The following is a 26,395-nucleotide window of genomic DNA, read 5'->3' on the forward strand; positions in this document are numbered from 1 at the left end:
CTGGTGTATGAAATAGCGCATGCTCGCGCTTGTTGTTTCTGGGTCAAGATAGCTACAATGCCGTGATCACTGGCATCGGCACAGACTTCTGTAGGAGCTGGCGCATCAAAGTAAGTGGAGTTAAGCAGCCCTATGAGGTCGGTGAAAGCACCAGCTTGCCAGGACCTCAAATGAAGGCGACGTCTTCCTTGAGGAGCTGAGTAAGAGGGTGCGCAACGACGGCAACATTTCAGACAAACCTACGGAAATAGGAGCACAGACCCAAGAAGCTGCGAATGTCCTGCGCACTTCCATAACAAATGTTACGGCGGTAAAGGAAATAAGAAATCAATTTACAGGATATTTACAATAACTGTAGCAGCTGACAAGATGGTAAATAGTGCGGGATGCTAAGAGCATCGTCTTCTTCGGACTAATCATAAGACGTCGCCCTCGTCAGCCTATCACAATATGTTCAATGTTAGCGAGTATTATTTCAATTTGTTTAGCACTCGTTGATTTCAACATGCCACAGGGGCATACTAGACAAGCCACATGAAGAACTAATAAAGCTGTAGTGCCGGTATTCAACTACGAATTTCAAATCTCACCAAATAAAGTAATCGTACAGAATGACTGCGCAACAAAAATGCGAGAAGACCAGATATATGCGTAGCATTGCATAATAAATGGCGTCGTTCAAAATGCATGGGCAGCTTGCTTAGGTTGTGCATCGCAGAATACCTCAGAAGGGCCACTGAAGCGATGCAAAACAGCTCAACATGTGTAAACATTTTATTCAATAACAGCACAGCGTATTTTAGCGAGAGCATACATAGTGACTTCGGAGGGCACATCACTAGGTGTCACCAAAGAATTATCACAATATTCAGTCTCTTGGGTAGCGTCACGAAATTGAATGCTAAACAGCAAATGTATCTAGACAAGTGTACGTTTGGCTAGATATCTGCAGTATTCCTAAGCGAAATAATCCACTACGAAGGAACACACTAAAGCAATCTTATTGTGTTGCAAAAGAAAGACCTACATGAGTACAGTAATGTGGGCCCCGAGTACGTATGGTCAGGCATATTTCTCTGCCTCCAACAAGTGATACGAAATTTCAAGTATACAAGGTACACAAAATCATCAAAAAACAATAAAAATTGTGTCCTAGCATATACAAGTAGATGATTGCTTTTTTAAGCAATGTAAATATCAACGCTTTAACCTCACACAGAAATGCTGTCTGCAACAAAATCCTCTCGGACAAGCAATCCAAAGATAATTCCTTCCAAAATTCAAGGAAAATTATTTTGCGTTAGGCATGCCACTTTCCCACCATGCCCTGTGTCAGTGTAAGATAATTTTCTAAGGAAATAAATATATTTCTTCAGTAGTTGTCTAGATGAGTGCATTTAATGTTGTACTGAGTCTCAGGATTCCTGCAATTCAGAACAATCTTAAAGACTCTAGTTCACTGTGCAGCGGCTCTGGAATTAGGTAAACAACTATCAAACCGACCTCAGTGCTTTATTTTCAATATTTATCACTGAAACGGCAAAGGCGACAAAATAACTAGCCATAAAGGCTGCAGAATGTCACATTTTCGTAACATGAGAGTTCACATTCTGAATATTAGGAAATTTTATAGCCTTAATATGGTGGCTTTTACATGGCATAACCAACTTGGGGCCACGCTCGTCTAATACTCAGCGCCACCACAACGGTATAAATAGCCTGCCCAAGCAGGGTGGTGCTGTCTTTATGTTATGTGACTGTACAGACAAGGCGTCGCCAATAAATCTGCTCCGCGCCTGTCGTCTCCTCTCTAATAATGGTGACGAGGAAAACACCAACGTGCCGGCCCTCACTCGAGCATCAAACCGCAGCTGCCATCATGAACCACGCCCAAAAATCAGCACCGTCCCCTGGCCACCAACCGTTCATCGGACGCCTGTCGGAATTCTCCACCATGATAGGAAATGTGGCTGTCTATCTTGAGCTGTTAGAGGCCATAGTGAGAGTGAATAAGCGAGACGAACAAAGCAAGACGGTCGCGCTTAACGCCATACTAAATGACACCGCATATACTACGCTTCGGTACTTGATATTTCCAGAGGCCTTTGAAAAGAAGACGTATGAAGAGATAAATCAGGCGCTTCTTAATCGTTACGCGCCGAAGCGGTCGGTAGCAGCAGTAGATCACGGCCTTTTCTGTCAATGCGCGTATTTCCCCCTTTGCCTCTTTCACGAGGTTTTCCATCATTCATCGCTATGGACTGAATTTATCACGCCACCCCCTTATCACTCAGCACGGATTGACCATAAACACAAAGCAAAAGGCATTTTTTTGTAAAGCAAACACATTCTATTTTCCCTTCATATCGCACACATCAAAGGATTAGAACCGCCTACCTGAAGATATTGTTTTCATTTATGATCATTCTCTTTTTTCCGATTCTTTAGCTGCGCACCTGCTTTGTGATAGTCCTGCTTAATCAACTCATTTATCTCTCCTCCCAACTCCTTTCCTTTTTTTACATGTGTCGACATGCCTGCAATTTCTTCAGCTTTTGCACGTTTTCTTTTCTTTCTCCTACTTTCTTTTGTCTCCCTTTCCCAAATTTCTCTTACGCTCATATTTGACACTATGATTGCATAATGCTGTGTCTATGTCTGTTCAGTAGGGTTGTATTTATTTTAGTACCATTCTGTTATATTTTCTTTCACTTTTACAATTTGTCGCTAATACTGTATAACCCTGCACGTTTCATTCTGTTCCTTTCTTTGTTCGTACGTTGTCACTCACTCCCCACTGAAATGCCTCGTCGATTGAGGGCATCGAAAATCAATCAATAAATAAATAACGTCAAGTAAAGCAGGCAGGCGTTTTGAAAGCAACTGGAAGGACTGCTCGAAATGTCTAACTGCATTCACACCACCTTCAACAGCCAAGAACATCCTACATGGCCTGCACGGGTAGTGTAGCATAGCGTTGTAGCTTTGGGAAGAATGTTCAGAGCAAAGAATGATGTGAAATATTTGGTGGAGCCTAGTTGCTCTTTAGATGGAGGCTTATGCTGGCATGTTCGATACAGCGTGGCCCTCTTCCTCCCCCTCCCTACTTATTGCTGCAGGATCTAGGGCGCTCCGGGTGCAGAAAAATGACACGATAAAATAAAGGACGCTAGATTAGGTTCTTCTTACTATCAGCTTCTATATATGATAAGTCGTGTGGGGGAAACGAGTTGCGTTTATTGGTTCCCGTACGTGGCGGAGGGGCGCGTTATTCACTGGAACGCATCACATGTGAAGAGGAGGAGAGCAGGAGAAATTATTTTAATTTTTTAATATCTGGTCATGCAAAGGTTGTCACTTAGGCTGAGGGAACGTCTGTAAATGTCACTCTAATGGCACGACAGTACACATGCTTAAAGATCGCTCAAAATAATCTTTGGCGCTGCTCAGAAAAAAGCTTGAACTTTTCTCAAGAATATATTTGACATATACTCATTGATGTCGCTCTAATACTTGTAATTCAGTGGACACTACCTTTATGCGGCACCAAAATATGATGTGGTACTTGTGAATTTCAGATTAACAGGTTTAAAGCGAATCCTGCAGTCTTGACGCCAGCTAAAGAAGATACGGCGAATGAACGATGACGATTGCTGTACTACCAGTTGTACTACTGATCCAGGGTAAGTGAACACGGGGGATTTTTACAAGTACTTTATTACATGAAGAGTATAGCAAACGATTGGTCACGAAAGCCACCAACATATGTTGTAATATCCGAAGTAGTAGGAATGTACTACTGTGGAATGTTATCATGAACTACATTTCAGCTTCTTGCAGAGGTTTTGGGGTATATGATTTATTCTCTACTACAAACAAACCTATTCCTTTGATAACCATCCTGTCACTTTTGTGCATGCACCGTCTTCCACCAATCAAATCGACAAATACAAAAGAGGGTACAGTTTAAATGATGACGTGACTGCATCCACACTTGCCAAACAGTGAATTGATAAAATCCCACTTTTTGTTATTACGTACATCATCCTTCTAACAAGGTAATTGTTAGTATTATGTTGGTATTTTATATCCGCATATTTCTGATACTTACTAACAACTTCATGCTACCTTTGCGGAAACATACTCCTTACCAAATGTATCGTCGCCACTGCTCATCACCGTTCTGTTTGGTTGCCTTCGTTAAGACTGGTACCACACTGTTCTTTATTGATAGTATGATCTGTCCAGCATATTGAGCTAGAAATTATGTAAAAGTTAGGAGGATAACCTGGAGTAACTTTAATGTTAATGGTTGATATTTATATGTATTTGCTTCACGAGTTCTAAATACTATAGTATTCCTTGTTTGTGTTTGTGTGTAAATTAATGAACATTGTGTTGTTACAAACACTGTACGTCCAAATGTTCAATCTGCCGAGTGGGGCGACATGTCAACTTACGCGTGAATGATCCAAACTTGCATTTTTTTTATCAATAATTTGCGTCCTTGTCACTCACTCCAACCTGTCCCCCCGCCTGGTCGCGCTCCGTGATAATACTCTCTACCGTCCTAATACCAACTCCGATACTCCCAAGCCTCTGCTCGTACTACCAAAGCCACTCTGTACCATTCTTCTCCACCAGCTCCAGGAAGCCCCGACAACCAGACACCTCGAAGTATCTCGCATATATGATTGCGTGCTCCGCCATTTCTTCCGGCTAGGCCTCTACGGTTATGTGCGCCGATACATTGCTACTTGAGAGTCCTTCCAGAACGTCAAGCGTTCCTTCTTGCTCCCTCCCGGCCCACTTCTGCCAATAGACATTCTAACTACCTCCTTCTATCCCGGCACCCTCGATCCCGTTCAAGCGTTTCCGACATATTTTTTTGAACAAATAGATCGCCGTAACTCCTGCATACGCGACAAAATATATGCTGCCGACCATATGTCCCTTTGACGTCAAGCACTTCCTGCTTCGCGACGACATACTGCACCGTAAAGCTTCATGGCATCAGTTTCTCTTTGAAAATTCGTCGATTATATTCAGCAATGGTGTTTATCATGTCACTAGCTAACCAAGGTACAGACAAGTGGATGTACGAAACACCTTAACCGTACGCTCACTGGCTACTATGTACGTGCCTACATCGTATCTCTACATCAGTGGAACGTAGCTTAAACCCACTTCTTTTGTAAGGATATTACTCTAATAGACCCGACGGCCAGTGACTCCACCCGTTTCTATTGCGAAATTTTGTTTGTTTAATAAATCGCCCCCACTACCAGCCTATTGTATGTCCATTACAGGAAGAACGATCTTTCCAACGGTTACTAGCTGGCCCTCTCCAGTCTACGCCGGCTTCATGTCCGATCCTTCAATGGATTGCATGAGCTGCGCAACGCTACTTTCTCTAACCGCAAAGTGCACTATCAGTTATTACCCACTTTCTCAATAATCCAAACAACCGTTTCTGCTTCTGTTACTAATAGACCTACATTTCGGTGCCAGGATTCAATGAATTGGCCTTAGCTTCTCCTGAAACCGATTCTTTTCTTATATATGCCAAGGATTATCGCTACAGCTTAGTAGATGTCCAATTTACTTATTCTATTCTACACAAGAATATCGGTAAGCTACGAGTAAATACTGAAAAGCCACTGCGATATGCTCACCAAAGTATTTTATTCATCAATAATTATCCTATTCTTCTTTGACTGCTCCACTAGGCAAATGGACTCTTTATTAGCTTTATTTGATGGCCTACGTGTCGCAAACAATTTTTACCTACTTGGGGATAAGACATTACATTTGTTTATTTATTTATTTACAATACCCCTAAAGGCCCTCGAAGGAGGGTATTACATAGGGGGGGGGGGGGCTACAAGAAAAGCAAGTGTACATTCAGGTACAGCATACATAAAAAGAAAAACATTTAGAAGACGTTTTTTTGTTTTCGTTCAACAAGTCAGTGTAGTCAACATTAGAAACCCCCCCCAAAAAAAAAGAAAAACGTTACATAAAAACGTCAGGAGCAAGCAGCACATCACACAGCATAAAAATTATCCGGGAAACACACTGAATAAGGAAACAACATTTTAGCAGCTTCTCACAGTAGTGCAAATTGTTTCCTTAAATTTGGCTGTGTCAGTTTCCATGGCTATGTATGAGGGTAAATCGTTCCAATCGATGATAGTGCGTGGTACGAAGGATTGAGCGAAAGTTAATGACCGACACAAAATGCGTTTTACTTTGTTAGGGTGATCGCGGCGAGGAAAGATAATCGGCGGTGACTGAAAGAAATCATCACGAAGTGAGGAATGGTGGAAAATTTTATGAAATAGTGATAAGCGGGAATGTTTTCGACGAAGGCTCAAGGATTGCAAACCGGCACGATTTTTTAAAGATGTAACGCTGGTGAATGTAGAATAATCTGAAAAAATAAATCGAGCAGCACGGTTCTGCAGGGCTTCAAGGTTAGAGGCTAGATATACCTGATGGGGATCCCAAATTGCCGCAGCATATTCAATTTTCGGGCGAATGATTGTGGTATATGCCTGTTTTCGTACGAGTGGTGGCGCTTGCTTGAGGGTTCGTTTAAGTATTCCAAGAGTACGGTTAGCAGCTGCCAGGGTTACATTTATATGGTGATGCCACGTTAGGTCAGACTGGAAATGAAGGCCAAGATATTTGTAGGAAGTGGAAGAGTCAATCGTGCTGTTATTAATGAAGTAAGTGTTTTCAATTCGAGACTTTCGGCCGTTAAATGTCATGAACTTGGTTTTAGAGATATTAAGCGACATTAGCCATTTGGAGCACCATAAGGCAATTGCATCAAGGTCAGATTGCAAGCATTGGCGATCGATATCAGAGGAAATTGTGCGGTAAATTACGACATCATCGGCAAAGAGACGAACCCGGGACGTTACGCAAGAAGGAAGATCGTTAATATATATTAAGAAAAGTAAAGGACCTAGCACGCTGCCCTGGGGGACACCGGAAGTAACGTGGGCAAAAGAAGAATTGTAGTTGTTAGCGGAAGTGTACTGGAGCCTGGAGGAAAGAAAATCTTTAACCCATGCGAGGACGTTAGGGTGTATGTTAAGGCATGCAAGTTTGAGAAGTAATCTGTGGTGCGGAACGCAATCAAAAGCTTTGGAGAAGTCAAGGAAAACTGCATCTACTTGTAAACCAGCGTCAATGGATGAGTGTAAGTCATGAACAAACCCTGCAAGTTGTGTTTCACAGGAGTAGCCCTTGCGGAAACCGTGTTGATACTGGTATATTATGTTGTGGCTTTCTAAGTATTTGGCAGTTTGGGAGTGAATGACGTGTTCCATGACCTTGCATATGGTACTTGTTAGCGAAATAGGTCTGTAGTTGCATGGTAAAGAACGGTCGCCTGACTTGAAAAAGGGTGCTACCTTGGCTATTCGCCAATCATCGGGGATAGTGCCTGTCGCGAGAGATTGTGAAAAAAGGGCCGTCAGAATACTACAGATGCCATGACGTGTATTTTTCAGTATAGTGTTATTGATACCATTATTATCACATGTAGAAGAAATTTTCAGTTTACTTAAAAGGGAAAATATGCCCGCTTCGGTTACATCAATTTCTGGCATGTCAATGTCAGATATACAATCCTTCATAGGTGCGGTAGTAATGTCCTCGCAGGTAAAAACAGCCGTGAATGTCTCATTTAGAAGTTCTGCGCATTGTGATTCCGGAAGTGAAATGTTGTTGCTATCATGAAGAGTGATACCAGGATGTTGTTTGGGATTCACGATGCGCCAGAATCTTCGAGGGTTATTTTTAAGCATAGATGTTAGGTTATGGCAAAAGAAATGACGGCGTGTGGTTTTAAGTAATGTTTGGTATTCTTTATCGCAGGCTTTGTAACGCAGCCAAGAAACCGACGTAACGTTTTTATCGGCCTGTCTGTAGAGTCGCTTTTTTTATTGTTGAAACGCCGAAGCTGCTGCGTGAACCAGGGAGTAGTACGGTTGCTTTTTATTGTAATGATAGGTATGAATTTTTCTATTAGTTCTTTGAGGAAGTTTTTAAACAGAAGCCAATTTTCTTCTACCGTGAATGATAGGTGCCTGTCAATAAAGTGCTCTGAAAAATTCGATAATTCGGAATTCATATTAGCAAAGTTGGCTCTGTTGTAGCATCTGATTTTTTTGTTGGTGGCTTGTCGCGTGTTAAACGGGCGTGTGAGGTTGCCGGTGATAATGGCGTGGTCAGAAAGGCCATCTAAGTGGGTGATATCAGAGCAAAGGTCAGGATTGTTTGTAAGGATGAGGTCGAGAATATTTGCAGAGGTTGCCGAGTGTCGCGTAGGTTGATCTATTACTTGTGTTAGCGAGTGGTCAAGGCAAGTGGTAAGAAATTCGTTCGCTTCGGTATCTTTGCACATAACTGTCAGCGTTGACCAGTCTATTGAAGGAAAGTTGAAGTCGCCGAAAATAATACCGAGCTGGGAAATCGGATTACCACATCATCCAAAACTCTGCGAAATTCGCTCGCAAACGTGCACATCATATCAGGAGGACGATAAAATACACCGATAACAAAGGACGTCGGGCCGCACTTAAGGGAAACTAACACGCATTCAAGAAAGGAATTAACAGCAACGGGAACGGCCACTACATCATGTTTTATGGCAATAAGAACACCGCCTCCCTTTCGTTGAAGCCTGTCAGTACGAAAAAAATTATATCCTGTACCGCTGACCAAGATACAGTTGTCAGGAACAGTATCATTCAGCCAGGTTTCGGTAAGAGCCACTATGGAAGCTGAACAGGAATCTATCAATGAAGACAGTGGGACAGTTTTTGGGAGAACACTACGTATATTTGTGTACAAAAAGCCAATATCACGTGAGGCCAATTGCGCTTTGTGTAAAGAAGGCACTAATGTGGCGGGATAGCATGTATTAGTGCGTCATTCGGTCTGGTCATTTATAGCAGTTACATTTTCTGTGCCCCGTTCGTTGGTGTTAAGACGAACTGCGCAGTTGTTGTCCGAGTCCCACACGTACACATATCTATTGATAAAGAGCTTAGTGAAAACGAGCTTAGTGCGATCGCCTTCTTTCTTAATACTTTTAGCAAACTGTAAGAGCTTTCGGCGTTTTTCACGTACAGGGGCTGAGTAATCTCGGGAGATTCTAAGTGTTGTGTTCTTCAACTTGATGCCCATGTTTAAAACAGATTCAAGCTCTTTCTCATTACAAAACTTTGCTATAATTGGCCGTTTCTTATCTGCCGAAAATGCGCCTAGTCTGTGCGCTCTCACAATGGTGTTCACAGTTAGTTCGAGCTTATCGGAGCAAAATTGACGCACAAGTTTTTCAGATTGCTCCCACGTTTCCGCTTTTTCGGTATCCTCAATTCCAAAGGACAGAACATTGGCACGGCGGGAGCGGTTTGTGTAAATTGTTTAAACGCTCCATTAGCCATTGCTCATTGTCGTCTTCAGTTATTTATAGTAAGTCACTTTCATGAGCAGTACAATGCCATCTAGATAAACGCTGCTGACCTTCACACCTAACACTTTGTAACTTGGCGTCCTATAACGCGAAACTATTGCAATCTGCCTTTATTCAAATCTCCTGACCTGAAATTTACGTAACCGCCGACGCCAGCTTCGGGTGGTTAACCGAGGCGTTGTTTGAACCGCCCAACCAAACGCTTTTCTTCTTGACAGGAGGTGAATATTATTTTTTTACAAAGCAAACACCAATTCCTATTTTGACAGTATTTCTCATCTAAATGGCTGACAAAACTCGAGGATCATAAAAAGTGGCAAGCGTTTCGTTGGGACCAAGTTAACGTCGTGAAAGTAGATAACCGGATGAGCAAGGCGGTGCCGGCGCCTGCGATTGGCCCGCTTCCACTTACTTAACATGCAGCGGCTGGTCGAACATCGCGGCGGCGTGCAACAGGCGCTTAACAATGTCACTGAAACGGACCCTGAGTGAGGAGTAGTTGGCACAGCTATGCCGCATGCGTGTCGAAAAATATCGACAATGTTATAGTGCCATCGAAATGGTTTTATTATGCGCATTAAACTTGGTCGCTTCTGCAGCTCCGCATAGACAGTGCAAGAGCAAACGGCGGGCAGACATCTATTCCTTCCGGAACAAGGTATTCTGGCTAGCCTGAAAAAAAATTGTGGGCCGTACGAATGCATGCTTAATGTGTAAAAGTCACTCTAAAATTGCGAGATTCCGTGGTTTTATAACGTCCCGTGAGAAAAGAAGTGCAGAGAGGCCAAAATCTTTCGGCTAATAGCGTTGCGCTGATGTCGAAAAACGATTGGAATCGGAAATAATTCTTTTCTTATTTTTTTTCTAATTATGCATAATCTGTTCGTAGAGGTGATATGATTTTCGCGACGTCCCGTGACAGACAGGCGTAGTGGTGTAGCCCGAAATATTTTTTGACGAATCGTGAAAGGCAGATTTGAGAAATGGGATAAAAACAGATTAGAATTGATTTATATTACAGCGCCCCTGATAGCTTGTCTATTTACAAAAATTAAGTGAATAGCATGGTAGATTGGACATGCTCTTAGTGGACATGCTACTTAGTCAGTTTCTGCCGTTTTCTACAAATAGAAGGCGCTAGATCTCTGTCAACCTTTGGTGAAAAAGCAAGCTTCATTGCTCTCTGTTTACTTGATATATGATTAGGCAGGTCCTCCGAAAATTTTGAATACATAATTTTATACGTAACGTAGATTTCATTGCAAATATAATTTATTCCTGCCACCAAGGTTTCCGACGCGGTATCTCAACTGTATCCATTTGAGTGGAACTGGTCATGATATATGTCGGTCGACCGACACAACCAAATTTACAATATTTTCCTGCATCTTGAAAATGCCATTCGACCATGCGTCACAGCGTATGTCTACTAAAATTAAAAAAACAATTGTAATGAGAGAGTTCATTACTGGTTCGAATTGTAGCATTTCTACTGTTTTCCTAATGATGTCGCTTCATCTAGCTCTCTTGCGCTGTCCGGTATCATGTAAGGACCTGTGTGTTGCATTATTTTTCTACCTTCTCTGTATCAAGGACATCGTCCGCGATATATAACCATAAATATACAGCTCTTCGCCTTATGCTGCTTTTGTACTAAACAATTGTTACTGGTAATGACCAGATGCTACTAAGACTTGGCGCGCTATAACATAAAGCTATTCCAAACTTTTCTATTCCAATTCTGCAATCATCCCTCCGCGATTGATCAAAAACTTCTTGAACCACACCACTTCGCCTGTCTATCACGCGACTTCACAAAAGCCGCGCCAGGTCCCTATCTGATATGACGCGTACACACTGATTATGCATCATTGGACCAAACAAAAAAAAATAGTTATTTCTGATTCTATGCCTTTTAGCCATTAGCCCTCGGTTATTGGTCAAAAGTTTTCGGGCTGCACCCACTTCACCTGCCCGTAACGCGACGTCACAAAACCACGAGAACTCACCTCGTCAAAGTGACCTGTAGGCGTTAAAGGCACATTAATGTGCTGAACAAACTTTTTTTGAATAGCCGCAGACTGCCCTGTTCCGAAAGGAATTAAAGTTGGCAGCCGCCGATCGCTCAGGCACTGGCTACTCGCACCTGCGGAGAGCGTGGGTCTATTTGCGTACAATAAACCTTTTTGCATGGCCGTGTTACGTTTTCAAGCACTCGGCACGTTTATGACCTCGTTCTGCCAACTATTCTTTGCTGTTGGTCCGTTTTAGCGAGATTCTTAAATTGCCGTTGCATGCCGCCGCGATTTTCGACCAGCCATCTCAAGCCAACTAAAGGAAATCGGACCAATCGCAGCCACCTGGACCACCCTTTTTATCCAGTTATCGATTTTCAGTGCACTGACTCGGCTTCATCAAATCCCTCTCCCCTTAACCGTGCTCCTCACCTCTTGTCAGCCAATTAGATAAGACAAGCCACCTAATGTAGACCATGCTATTCGTTTTTAAAGCTAACAAAAGTGACCTCCTCTAATGTAAGGAGAGCGTTTGATTAGTCTTTTCAGACAACCGTGCGGGTCATTGCCCCATGCTTGCGTCAGCGTTTACGCAAATTTGACGTTAGGAGATTGCAATAAAAACCTATTGGAATAGTTTTACCTTATAGGGCCCTTGTTGAGCTCAAACTGACGCACCGAACGAGAAGGAGCTCCAAGGAGCCCTGTTTTCGTTAGTCATAAACATATGAAGCCAACAAATAACAAAGCCAATAGAAAGGGAATTGACAGACAGGATTCCACATGCGAAGTGACCTTTAAATGTAATGAAACTGCTGCCATAACTCGCACCTTAAAAAATTGCTCAGTATTGTTTCCATAATTCGTGAAAGGCAACCTGTATGCGTAATAAGCAGCTGTAATTCCCTCCGACCTTAGGAGTAACTGTAAGATTTATTGCACTGCAAAGTAGGCACTGGTAGAAGTAGGGTATCTAAGCCCAACTGAAATCAACATGCCAAATCAAACTGCTTTCTTATCATAATTGTTCACATCCTTTTTGGTATATGCTGCTCTCTTATAGGACCCTTCTTCAGAAAAGGCATCATTTCTTTGCCTAAAATGTGCAGAAAACGTTAGTTAGGCTTGCACCCAACTGTTGACAAATATGATGCACATCTTTACGAAAAGCAGTGATTCGAGAAGGATAGAAGTCTATAAAACAAAAAACAAGGATGTACCGCGTTGAAGCAAAACGATCAAACTATCCGAAAAAAGACCGTTGAATTTCCGTCTTCCACTAACCGTTTCAGCAGCTCTTTTTCTCACGACCTGTATTCGGAATCATTGGGCGCTGATATACTTGAATGTCCAGAACTGTCTTCATTTATGAACCCGCTTGATGTCACAAAATATGAAGTTACTGAGTCTACCTTGTATTTTGAGTTTTCAGTATTGCGTTATTAACTTTATCTTGGATTTCTACCATCTCTTGTAGAGAGATCAATGTATTTGTCACAGAAGATTATTTATTTTGTTGAGTTCCTTTTTTTTTCAACATGCTTTACTGAAGTGCTTTGATATGATATGACTTTGATTAGAGCGGCTGTCATGCCGCGCAGTTGTGGCAATATGCAGCGTCGTTTCGGTCGTGATTTGCGTCTAAAGCTGGCGTACGTCTGTTTTTATTTATTTTCTCGAACATAAACTTGACTTCTGGTCACGCATGAAAGCATTCTGTTATTAAGCTTACCCATAGTAGATTAGCGAAGCGGAAATCATTTTGCTCCTGGATGATGGTGAGGGTATGGCAATTATAACGAAATATTCCTCTGTCCGCTCCACCAGGAAGCCAAGAGATGTTCATTCAGAGAAGCGTGCATGTTGCTGAGCGTTATTTTCCCAAGAACGTAGTTGGAAAGCAGAGTGTAATCGTGAGTGTACAGCGCGGAGGTTAAATTTGGACGAGTCAATTGAGAATGATAATTAAAGGAATGTCAATGAAGGCTGTGTTTCCAATCATGGCGTGTTTGTAGTCCCACTTAATTTTTCTTTCATGTGTTGTTTTCTGCCACTCTCTTATTCAATATTTGCTTTGAAATAAATATTGTGGCGTCATATGACCTAAAAATGTAACAAAAGTCTAAATAATTGCTATGGTTTACTTTCTACAAATAGCCTTAAAAGGGCGTGAAGTGAAGAAACTGAGGGATTCTTGTGAATAGATTACGTGGATTTAAATATAGCCAGCTTGTGTCTTAAACGCAAATTAATGAGCAACCGTCGGGTGTGGGCACATATTCATGCTAATCGTGGCATGCGAGCCTCAGCGCGTGAGGGTCTGCTACGTGAGCTGAAGCAGCCGACAAACATTTATGCGCACAGTTATGCGAAAAAGAAAAACACCAGAGGCATTTGTGGCGGGTGCTGGAGCTGATGGTTGGCAGTCGCGGCGACTACTGGCAGCGACACAGGAGCGAAAGAAACGCGCCAAATATAGTGACTTGGACGCGGTAACGCGGTCTGTCGCTGTCTGTACAACAAGCTGCGAAGATGCATCGCGCCACCTCAAGAAGGGACCACTTTTCTCAGATCATTTGGCTTTCCTGTATATATGGCTCCATGCGTGGGACAAAAATATGGCAACCCTGCCTCCTGTTCTCAGGAATAGTCGTCCAGTGTTTCCACGTAAGGCATGATATAAATGAACGAAGGTTTATTTAATAAATTTGTTTAATGCGAACCCAGTGAAGCGATTTCAATGCGTCACCAATAAGAAGAAACATTTTACTCATGCTCACAGTAAGCTAGAACTAATTTTCAATGGAAGCAAAGCGGAAAGATGTTTTGTTCAGATAAAGTAGCTTTATGTAAACAAATATGTTCTGAGAATTTATTTGATTGGAAGACCAGCTAGCTCTGGGCCGTCCGGCAAGCCGAAGATGCCGCCCGAGTCCAAGGACTTCGAGCCGCCACCGGAGGCCACCACAACAAAAACTGCCGGACCATTCTTTATTAAAATTTCTTCTCCTTCTTTGATTGTAGTGCTGCAACTACCAGCGCTAGGAGATGACCGTTGTCCAGGACCAGCACCTGACCCGGTATGAATATGCGATTTTCTATTCTGTCTCATTTCTCACATTGGATTTACTGCTAAATACTCGGAGCGGCATGTCTCACTGCTATACTTTGTGTAGTAAAGCTATCGCATTCTATGGGGCATTTCCGGTTCACCGAGACGCATTCAGGTAATATTTGTAGCCAGACATGCGTTTTTCCAGCCGCAAGGGGTCAACTGCAGATTTATTGTGCTTTGAAGTATAAAGGCTGAGAGGAAGGATATAGTGCAGGAGAGTGTGCTTTGATTTAGTTTCCTGCACTCGATTTTATATATTAAAATTGGCACTGCGTTAGTGCACCTAATGTATTAATGGTATGGAAACATCCGAAGCCTATTTTAGTCCAACAGGACTCATGCATGAACTCATTTTTGCAGCCAATGCTGCAAGTTTTCTTTTGAAATGTTTGGTTGCCTTGCGCTTTCCTTGCTGGTATAGTGCGTGTCTCTCCACCATGTGTCTGCAAAAATTTCTGCAAGCTCTGACAGATGAGAAACAAGATGTTTGGGAAGAGTTTCCCTAAAGCCGCAAACACGTTTGTTATTGCTCGACATGTAGTGTAACTTGTGCAGAAGAAAGGAGGGAAAAGCAATGTACATTTTGTTTATGTCTGTGTAAATGTGGGGTATGTATCATGGCATGGAACATGAATACTGGTTCAATCAACGTCGCCTAGTGACATTTCTTATAGATATGACAAAGGCGTTGCCATGTAATCGATCTCCGTTCAAACATCACAAATTCACGGAGTACTACGGATATCATTCTAATATTTAATATCTTCTTTTAGGAGAAAAACGAACTCTAAAGTGTTATCGTTGATTAAATATATGCGCAGCATTAATAGAAAATTTACTGATGCCATCTTTCAGGGAGTGATTGTTGACTACTGCAACTATTACTGCGAAGGTGAGAACTTTGGATGGCTGAAGCAGTACTACCAAAATGGAACGAAATGCAAGGTGAGGGCGCTGATACGTACTCTGCACAGAAATCTGCTATGACACGCTCTTCCGAGTTATATTGCTGCCAACATAATTGAACTGGTCTGTTCTCTGCGTTCCACGACTATAAGGAATTTAGTAGTTTCCCGAAATTCCCATGTCGGCTGCCTGTTGAGAGAGATTCCGCGTGAGAACATCTTGAGCCCATAGACATTTAGACATACTCGCATAGCAGTACGTCAGTGTAGAGCTGCTGTAAGAGGAGGCGGAGCTGAATCGGAGAATTCGAGATCACGCTCGTGCCCTAAAACGCCCTCATCACACCCTTACAAAGATGCACGCACAATCGTGTACTAGACTCATCTAAATAGTTTTACTTCACTAGCTAGGATTAGATAGGAAGCTCATTAGACAGGAAGATACGAAGTGCATTTTAACTCAAACCATCGAGTGGAGCCCTGCACAGGCTGCAGCTTACCTGAAATCCCGTGTTCAGCTCTGGTCGGGTTAGTTAGGCACGACACTGGCCTGGTTTGGACTAGGGTGGAAGACTTTCGGGGTCAGGTCGGGCCGCGACTACGGGCAGTTTTTATTGGGGTCCGTAATACCGCAATAGACCTGGTTATGGTGCTTAAAACATCGAAAAAGGATAATTTTGGTTAGCAAACTTAGCAGGGCATTGATGCTATGGAGATTATTGTCTAGGGTAATGCAAGCAGCATTTGTTTTCGCGACAGGTGTATGATTAGTGATTATACATGATGAAATTTTGCGATGAAATTAACAAGACAGATAGAGGGTTGCATGACGCATTAGACTGCAGTGCACTTATTTATTAGTATGTAGTTTGGGTGCTTTTGATATAAATTTGAAGATATAAGAATGTACATTCGAATGTATACAGGCGGTATATATTGACACGTGTACTTATCTTTATCGGGCGACCACGTTTCGCCACCTAACAAATGTAATCGCACAGCGCGGGACGCGCCTGCATGTATCCGAAGTTTCTGGAAAGTTATCGATACTTCTACCCGGCTATCTGTTGTCGCCGAACGTTGTGTTATCTGATTTCATCGTGTGACGCGAATGGTGTAGAACTTTGTGGAAGGTACGCGGGTCCGAACGATTAGTCTGGAACATTTGACGACTGCTGTATAAAAGCCGACGCGCTTGACTCGCTGATCAGATTTCCGACTATCGCCGACCTTGTTCGCCGCTATCGTTGTGCTATAAGTGTAGCCTGTTTTTGTGGGCACAGGTTCGCCCAATAAAAGCTAGTTTTGTATTCCACCGTATTGCTGCTTTTCTTCACCGTCACTACCACGTGACAATATGTACAAACGACATGTACATTTTAGAAATGTCCATCGGTTCAGCAGAGATAGTAGAAAACAACGCATTGTCCTGCAATCTGTTGATTATGACGACGAGCAGAGAGCGATGGTTATAGAAGCGGAATACATGTGAAGACTCAAGTGTCTGATTCCGCAAATTACGAGATCATTGAGAGCACCACTGGTCCTTTGTTCGATGTTGAAGTCTCCGCAGATGGCGAGCGAGCGGCATGTCCCATTCCCAAGCGTTGACGCAAGAACGTATGAAAGCAATCTTGCAGCAAGCTATTACTTGCATTGCCACGAATCATTGCACGGTCACTTTTATGGCAACGGGATTGACTAAGATGACGTCGACGGTAATGATTTCGTTGTACTCTGCGTGATCTATGCAAATGTCTCCGACACTGTCGCGCACTAGCGTATCGTAAACATGGGGCGACAGACGTAGCCTGACGGGTGTGGTCGTGGAATGGCGTATGAGAACGTCTTTATACTTAGGGCGGCGCCAGCAAACATTGACATGAGCCGCTTGCTCGGCCCGCCGAGTTCATACGCACTTCCAGGAATTACCAACTGGCAGGGGTACCATGATTGGTTTCAAAACCTGTTCCCCCGCCATGCAGCCCGATGCTCTAACCATTGGACCATAGATTACACAGTGAACCAGGTTGGCGGGATAACGCTTAGGGATATGCATGGGCGCTGTACCGTAAAGCAATTCGAAACTTTTCTATTCCAATTAAGCAATCAGCCCTCCGCGATTGATCAAAAAGTTTTTTTGGACTTCGCCTGTCTGTCACCGACGTCAAGATAATAGCTCTCCATCTGATATGACGTGTACACAATGATTATGCATGATTCGACCGATCAGAAGAAAAATTATTATTTCTGACTCAACGCCGTTTTGCCATTAGCCCCATGCTATTGGTAAAAAGGTTTCAGGCTGAACCCACTGCACTAGTCTGTCACTCGACGTCACAAAAGCGTGAAACTCATTGCGTCAAAGTGACGTGTACGCGTCGAGTATGCATTAATATGCCGGGCAAAACGGCATTTTCCTTTTATGAATAGCCGGAGAATGCCCCGTTCCGAAAGAAATAGAAGATGGTTGCCGTCGATAACTCGGGCACCAGCCACTCGTACCTGCCGGAGTGCATGCCGTTTATTTGGGTATAACAAAACTTGCGTGGTGGTATAACGCAATCGAGCCGTTTCGGCAGGTTTACGACCTCGCTCTGCCAACTCTTCCTTGCGGAGGATCCTTTTTAGCGACATTCTTAACTTTAGGTTGAACGCCGCCGCGATTTTCGACCAGCCACCGCAAGCTAAGTAAGGGAAAGTGTACCAATCGCAAACGCCGGCACCAGCCTCTTCATCCGGTCACCTATTTGCGGTGCGCTGGCTCGGCCCCACCGAAACCCTCCTCACTTAATTAAGCCTGCTCCTCGCCTCTTGTCAGCCAATTAGACTAAAAAAAGGCCTCAATGTGGGCAATCTTATTTGTTTTTAAAGCAAACAAAAGTCCCCTTTCTATAAAAGAGGTCAGCATTTGATTGGGCTGTTTAGGCAACGCCGTGGGTCACCGCCCGATGCTTGCGTCGCCGGTTGCGCAATTGACGTCAGGAGATTGGAATAAAAACTTATTGGAATAGGTTTCCGTTATAGGGTCCATAGATACGTACATAGACAGTTATCCCTAGAAAGTCTACAAAGTACCCTAAAAATGGCAGTCGCATTTAAAATGTCCACTATATAACTTGTTGCCCTTGTAGAATTTTGATTCAGTTCTCTGTAAATAACCATGTGTATTCTATTCACCCTGCATGGACTGTTTTCTGCAGTATTTCATCAATACAAATGAATAAATAAATAATTAAATAAATAAATAAATAAATAAGTGAACACTGGAACCCTTCACCTCTCTTGGGAGAAAAGAAATGATAGGAAGTAACAACGCGTGCAAAAGAAAATGTCAGGTAATGAATGGATGCCTCGTGAGCCCGCAGGCTTTCGGCTTCACCCTCGTTAGCGTATACTAAAGTAGCTGCAAACTGCTTTTTTTTTGTGCCTGCGGTCACTCCAATGGTGTGCTTTATTGCTCCAATGTTTCCTTTTTGCCCAGTTCAGGAAAAAAAAAATATGATCTTCCTATCAGGTTTCAAGGCATTTCCCTTTATTCATCTCTCTGCCTCTATGGGCTCACCTAGCACTGCCAAAGGCGTGTGAGCGTGAGCTGATCTATGCCAAGGGCTGCCAGTCTGGGTCTGTACGATGCTTTCATGAGTAGGCAATTCATCATGCCCGTAGGCTCTCAGCCCCACTCGGTCTATCTTGCGGCTGGTGCGCGCTCATAAAACACTCACAACCCAGCCGTTTATTAATATGTATGGAATGCGATCATCGAAATATTCGCGTTTCCTGAATGAAATTCTCACACGTTCATGATTTCTTTCTAAATTTTGTTCGGTAGCTCCTTAAAACAAATGGATATTTCTCGTGTTTTAGGTTTCTTTGCCATGTTATGTGAGATACCTATGGTTTTTCTATATTTGCAGTTCCAAGGGGAGTCACACAGAATTTGTGCCGAGCTGCCGTCAGTGGCGGGGTGTTTTCATAAAGACGATGAAGATGTTCAGATATTCTTGCGATACAAATCCACAACTACTGCTCGTCCCCGGAAGAGCAGGCGTACCAATCGGACAAAGAAACCAAAGGGCACGAAGAAACCAAAGACTAAGCCGAAAAGCAAAAAGAATAAGTCCAAAAATAGCAACCTAATCAAAGGCGGGGTGCATCAGTAATTACAATATGTGAAGCTTTATACCTGTGCTTTAGGTATTTCGCACACTGTATGATCTCCAGATATTTCTTACTAACTGCAATTATTTCTTTGTTTTATGGTATTTTCCAATTTCTGCAAGAAACACTACTGTATCTACATAAACCAACCTATCGAATGAAGTAATAGCTACTACGTTATATGCTACAACACACAAACACGAAACACAAATACGAATGGTGTCCCAGAAAGCGAAATCTGAATGATCGCCATCTAACACAAAAGCTGTACAACATGCTTAGGGGAAGGCACCGCCAACCCGTAAATCTAGTAGATGCGTGCCCACTGCTCAGAAATTTTACTTAATGCATGGCATACGATTCAGTGCAAAATCAGAAAGGACCCACGACAATGCTAGCCGGTTTATCATAAGATGTACCTTTTCCATCCTTTGTCTCAACAGAGCTTCGCTAACTCTTACTTATATTCAACACTGTTGAAGGACAGAAAACTACACTCCACTTAATAAAAGCAGTTGATGATCGTTTAATTGCAGACTGAGGGAATGTGGAGTTACTATTATTGACCACTATATCAACTAATATTATACTCCAATATAGCAAACTAAAGCATGTTAGTAGGTCTTACGTAACCGCTGTAATTGTTTTCGAATTCAGCACTCTCTTTTTCTATTATTCTCATGTGATTGCAAACTTGCTGCGAGCAGTAAAATCAATTTGAACCCGTGAAAACTTCCTTGCTGAAATCAACTTAAAAAATGTCAATGAATGTTGTAGATATGACACTATTAATTTTGTGCGCTAAGGTTTTTGCTACCACGTGCAACAGGAAAACATACGCCTAATAAATTTGGGATCTACCTACAAAACTGGCTTCCTTCTCCTCCCTACACATTGCTTGTGAGAAAGAGCGTCACGTATAACATGGCTATTTCATTTCTTACAACGTTAGAATGAATTCAGCTGTTTCGAGTAGTCCTAAACCGCATTGCGGACACACAACATTAGGAAAAATCTGACAGTAATATCAGCGTCCTTCAATAGTTTTCCTATAGTGAGAAAAACATCTCCGAAAGATTTACATATGGATTATATAACGCCGGCGCCACTAGAGGCGCTGCCATTAGTACATCACCAATCTGCCGCGCTTGCATAGCCGAGGCTGCGTGATCTCGCCGATCTTTCAGCAGGAACGGCGCCTCACTCACATCAATTCATCATTTTTTGTGATTGAAGTTGCAACGGAAACTTTCGGGTAATTTCTTTAGTGTCTAGTGCGTTTGTTATAAGGCATATATCAGAGCGCTATGTGACGGACATGGTGAGACAAATCGTATTATTCCTACAAGTTCCGTTCAGCCCTGCGACGCGTTATCGCTTCGCCGCGCCCTTCGTCTAAAGGTTCAGTTATTCACCTATGGTTGCACAAGTTCGCGTGGCATTTAAAGTGGGCGTGCTTGTTCACGGCAATATAAGCATAGTTACGCATGGAAATTATTCGTTTCAATCAGGAAGAAATAGATTTATAGATTATTCAGTTGGGGATGTCAACATTCTAAAACAAATCTATAAGAGACTACCCTAGGAAAGGGCTTTTGGGTAGGCTGCATTGTACCTATCGGCGGAACAGCGTATAGCCACTGAGCAAGCACACTACATACGGTACATTGTAGTAGCAAACCAGATCAGGTTGTTGGATAGAAGAAGAAAATAAAACCAATTTCACAATTTTATTGGCACTTCGGGGGCGGGGAAAAAGGAATCTTCACACTTTTCTGAGTACGAACTCCGATGTTTGCTGGCTACACGACACTTTCTACGGCATTATGTTTGGTAAAGGGCAGAAAAGGGCCAGTATAACATAACACTATTGCAACCATGTTTTTCTTGTCTGATTGGCTCACTATAAGGGAGGGGCAGGAATAATTGGAGAGGGATTCGTTGGGGATTAGCTGGCGCAGAGAATGTAGGTAATCAGACGAGGACGGCGCTGCTGGTGTCTGCGACTTTCCTTTCTTTGCTAGCGATGACTGGTCGAAAATTGCAGCGGCGTGAAACGGAAGGTTAAAAATGCCGCTAAGACGTATCTTAAGTAAAGAAATATTCGGAGAGCGATGTCGTAAAGGTGCTGAAAGGACACGGCAATGTTATACTACACGTAAACATTTTTATTATGCGAAAATAGATCCACGCTCCCGGCAGTTCGGAGTACGCTGTGTCCTAGTGATCGTTGGGCACAAACCTATTGCTTTCGGAGCGGGGCAGTCCCCGGTCGTTCTGTAAAAAAAAAAAAAAGTTTTTTCAGCCTAATAGTTTACCTATAACGCGTGCACCTCACTGAGACGTGGTGAGTTTTCGTAGGTTATGTGACGTCGCGTGACAGAGAGTCCAAGTGGGCGCAGCATGCTAACCAATAGTGGAGGGCTAATGGTGAATAAGTTGTAGCCTCGTAATTATTTTGTTTTATTTTGTTTTGTCTAATGACGCATCTCTCCACATCTGAGTTCTCATGGTTTTCGGGGCGTCTCCTGAACGACAGGTGAAATGGAGGTGGACCGCAAAAATTTCGACCACTGGTGGAGGAATGATTGCAAAAATTGAGTAAAAAAGTATGAAATAAATTTAAATCCTAGGGCCCCAGTTTCTATCTTACAGCAGTCATTACACGGTACCTGCGGACAGGTATCTTGTCATTGTAAGATGCCTTGTCAGTGGGTAAGGCCGTATTTTCCCTTCGAAAGGAACTAAACCGAGAGGCCATGATGATGTTAAAAAATTCACCGGCGATTACAATACTCCCAAATGCGAAATTTTAGTGCAGCTGTACGCGTGTTTTTATTTAACAATATACTGAGGTAAAGAATTCGAGAAAGACATACAGCAGCGTCAGCGATTGTCGAAAACCTCATCTGCGGGTCAAGCGTGTCGGCTTTAATACATGACTCGTCGAAGGTTTCGGCGTAATAGATGACGCAGCGTGGCTTCCAGAAATTACTAACCAATTCGCTTCGCGCGTACAATGATATTATAAAACGAGCGCAAATCGTGACTATAGAAACAAGCGTGAACGAGATCAGACGAAGCAAACCAAACAAGCGCCAGACAGAGATGACGCGAGCACACGATGGTACGAAACGGGCGGTCCGTCTAGGAATACGCATCGGATGGTCGGGTTGGTCCGCATAAGACCAGTTTCCCGGTGCACGTCAAAGAAGGGTCCAATCTCATTGGTCTCTGCCGTCCGCTGCTCGTTTCTTTCATCTTTCACACCACGTTGACTGTTTCATCTTTTTATGTGCTCGTTCGCAAGGTTACCCTGACACTTGCCGCAGGAACAGGCGCCTAAGAGCTGCGCTCTAAGATTGTGATACGAACGGACGGGTCGAAGTCAGGGACCTCTTATATGGAATAAAAAGAGAAGGGGCTGAGCGTACACCAACCTGTCTAAGGAGCTGTGTGTATTCGCGAAACGCAAGAGCGAGTCTAGAGTGAGTCTAGGGGAACCCTTATCCGGTCATTGGCTTATCCGCCTTCCATAGGACGACACTCGCAGCGCCCTCAGGTGGCAGTCCCGGGGCAGGGTGTAAAAGCTTCCGAAATGGCGTCTGCTTTGATCTGAGATTTCCCTTGTAGCATGGACTCTTCTTTATTCTGTATTCGTTGTGCACCCGTCTGCACAAATAGCGCCTTTGGCTCGAAGTGTTTTTCACACATGCAAATGTGTTTCTCCTTATACGCTGACTCTTTTTCTTATTGCACCTACCTCAAGAGCGTAACTTCAGACTTTAAGAGGTGAAGGCAAAACGCAACTCCGGACGGGGCCACTCACGGGGAATGAGAGTTGGGCACAAGCTGTCGCAGCGAAACAGAAACGTTATTATAGCCCGTTTGAACACAATATATACAAATACACAGTGCAGAGCAGAAAGAACTGCAAGCACACATACATAAGTCAAAATCTGCATGCAATATAAACGCAGAACGCATGTTACATAGGCCTCAATCTATAAGAGACACTATACACAAGACTTCACTCAAATATAGATGATTTTCTAGGAAATATGTGATTCAGAGATTAAGCGATAAGAACTCGGCACAATACCCGCTTTATTGTTTGTCGAGATCGAATTTGTATCAATATCCTTAATATATTTATTGTTTAAGGCAATTGCAATATGCTGACACAGAAATTGCGAACCATAGCTTTATTTGACTTTGTTACACCTTTGCGCAATATAGCATAGGGCGCACTGTTATTGCTGAAACGTTCTGAGTTGACAAATCATGTATAATGTACATGATTTGTCTCAACATTGAAACAATGTATTGCTACGTTATGCAGGTTTGGATTGCACAGTTTTTAGCAATATTTTTTCCTTCTAGGGGCGGTGAAGAACACAGTAGGGAAACTGTGAAGGACAAAACTAAGTTTTTTTATTAAGCAAACCTGTAATGAGAAAAACTGGCTACACCAAAACACGATAGCGGCGAGCGCAGTCGGCAATTGTCGAAATCTGATCTGCGGGTCAAACTGGCGGCTTTTATACATGAGCCATCGGAGCTTCCAGAGTAATCGCTGGTGCCCGCGCGTCTTCCAGAACTTACTACAGAATTCGCGTTATGCATACGGTCAGAGTGCACAAGGTGCAGTGACAACATACAACGGAGAGAACCATCGACAACATTCGAGAAATTCCGATGCAGGCAGGATTGTTGCGCGGTGCGCGACAACGCTTACCATTTGTTAACCATTGTAAAGCGGTCTCCCAATAAAGATAAACGAGTGCATGTTCCAATGCTGCCCACTTAAAGAAGCACCTCATCGATGCTACATATATACCAGGAGAGCGAAAGAGAAACGTACACGTAGTAAAGAACAAGAAACAAACATCGTTAGCGCTGGTAGAACGGCTTGAGGCGCACAACATGGACAATTTCAGGCCAAAAGTGGCGCGGCTGTGATTGCGAAATCCCATCTAGCACGACCTCATAGTCCAGTACGCCAATGCGTCAGATAACTTTGTAGGGTCTGAAATAGCAGCGCAAAAGATTCTCACTAAGTCCTCATCGGCCTATAGGAGTCGAAAGCCCAAAGCTAAACACGGTAGCCACACTGGTATTCCACATAGCGTCGTCAAAAATTGTAGTGTCGGCTGTCGGTCCTCTGCTGTTTCTTGATGCGCCGGTGGGCGAGTTGTTGCGCTCCTTCAGTGCGCTGGGGATACTCCGCGACATCGAGGTTTTCTTCCTCGGTGACGTGTAGTAGCATGGCGTGGAGAGCTGTCATCCAGTTTCTTCCATAAGCCAGCTTGAACATCATCTATGTAGTTTCTTTCACTACCATGTCACAAGCGAATGGTACATACGGCAGGACCGCATCCAAGTCTTGTGCTTGACGTCCTGTTTAGACGTTCCGTCAGTCCATTTTTCTGCGGGTGATAGGTAGTGGTCTTCCGGTGACTTGTCTGGCTATACTGCAGGATGGCTTGAGTAAGCTGAACTGTAAAAGTCGTTCATTTGTCAGTAATGTGGACTTTTGGCACATGTCGAAGCCAGATGTTCTCTACAAAAAAAAATTTCTACTTCCGCTGCGCTACTGTGAACAGGGCTTTCGTATTGGTGTAGACGGTAAGGTAGTCAGTGACCATGACCATCCAATTATTCGCAAATGTTGACGTCGGGAAGAATCCCAACGAACGCATCCCGATGTGCTCAAATGGTGGGCAACATACTAAGAAAAAAAGAGTATCCCTTACTCTTTTCGAAGAGTCTGGACTCGTCACGTATATGACACACTTTGTGGGAGACACCCGAACTCTCTTTTGGCAGAGAGTCCCACGACTATCTGTGCTCGATACAAGGTGTTTATGTGACTCCGCACACAATAGTCATGCATACTCTGTTGTAGTCGCCTATACCCTCTCAAAAGGGTCACAAGACTAGTGCTGAGGGAGTCCATTAAAAATTCTAGATGAGTCAGATGACTCAAGATAAAGTGTCACATGAACACTACAAGAATGATTCAGGTAACTATTCCAGATGAGTCTGATGACTCCAGCAGTGTGTGTCAAGTTACCCTTAGTGCGTGGTGCCGGTCTCTTGCAAATAAAGTAAAGTAACTAATTCACGTAAATCGTTTCACTCTTGGATGGCAGTGTCGAGCCGCTTTTCAATATGTGTCAACAACTCGTGCTATAAGTACACACAACTACAGCTAGTTCTCAAGAAGACTACTGGGAAAAGACAACACAGGATAAGAAAGAATCCACAGTAAGCTTGCCCAAAAGCACATGGCAGGTTAGCAAGTAAAAGTTAATATTTCATCAATCTTTATTATTGTCTTCTGGAAAATTCAAATGTATCAGTCAGCCCAGAATCACTATGAAAGCAAGACAGTTCTCATTACTATTAAACTGGAATCAATAGCCAACCAAGCAAAACAGTCTTAAATAAATATCCACTATGTAGCCTGCAGCTGCATATGCATGACACTGCAATGCCACTCGGAACCATATTGTAACTCATGTAGAAGTTCAATTCACCACCTCACAAGTCTCTTATAATATGTCAAAAGATTTATAAGTTCAACCTATTTCCCTGTTCTAAAAGACTTAACTTACGACTTAGCATTCTAAGCAAGTAAGTTACACATAACAAGAAAGGCTGCATTTATGTACAAAGGAGACCCAGATAATGAAGTGCAATA

At 43.1% G+C, this 26,395-nt stretch overlaps 1 protein-coding gene across 1 annotated transcript; it reads left to right on the forward strand.

Moving 5' to 3' along the window:
• The first annotated feature begins 3,607 nt into the window (after window positions 1-3,607).
• Window positions 3,608-20,099, forward strand: LOC126539873 (uncharacterized). The gene is made up of 4 exons (XM_072286310.1): window positions 3,608-3,683; window positions 14,533-14,588; window positions 15,479-15,568; window positions 19,446-20,099. Exons 1-4 carry the CDS (start codon window positions 3,644-3,646, stop codon window positions 19,689-19,691), a joined length of 432 nt encoding a protein of 143 aa, XP_072142411.1. The 5' UTR covers window positions 3,608-3,643; the 3' UTR covers window positions 19,692-20,099.
• Window positions 20,100-26,395: the final 6,296 nt, after the last annotated feature.

This window comes from Dermacentor andersoni, chromosome 2, assembly GCF_023375885.2.
Source record: "Dermacentor andersoni chromosome 2, qqDerAnde1_hic_scaffold, whole genome shotgun sequence".
NCBI lineage: Eukaryota > Metazoa > Arthropoda > Arachnida > Ixodida > Ixodidae > Dermacentor > Dermacentor andersoni.

Coding starts and splice junctions, on each gene's coding strand:
- LOC126539873 (XM_072286310.1), top strand. CDS start 3,644: ATGACGATTGCTGTACTACCAGTTGTACTACTGATCCAGG. Junction 14,589..15,478: donor CAGGACCAGCACCTGACCCG/GTATGAATATGC, acceptor GCCATCTTTCAG/GGAGTGATTGTTGACTACTG. Junction 15,569..19,445: donor AAAATGGAACGAAATGCAAG/GTGAGGGCGCTG, acceptor CTATATTTGCAG/TTCCAAGGGGAGTCACACAG.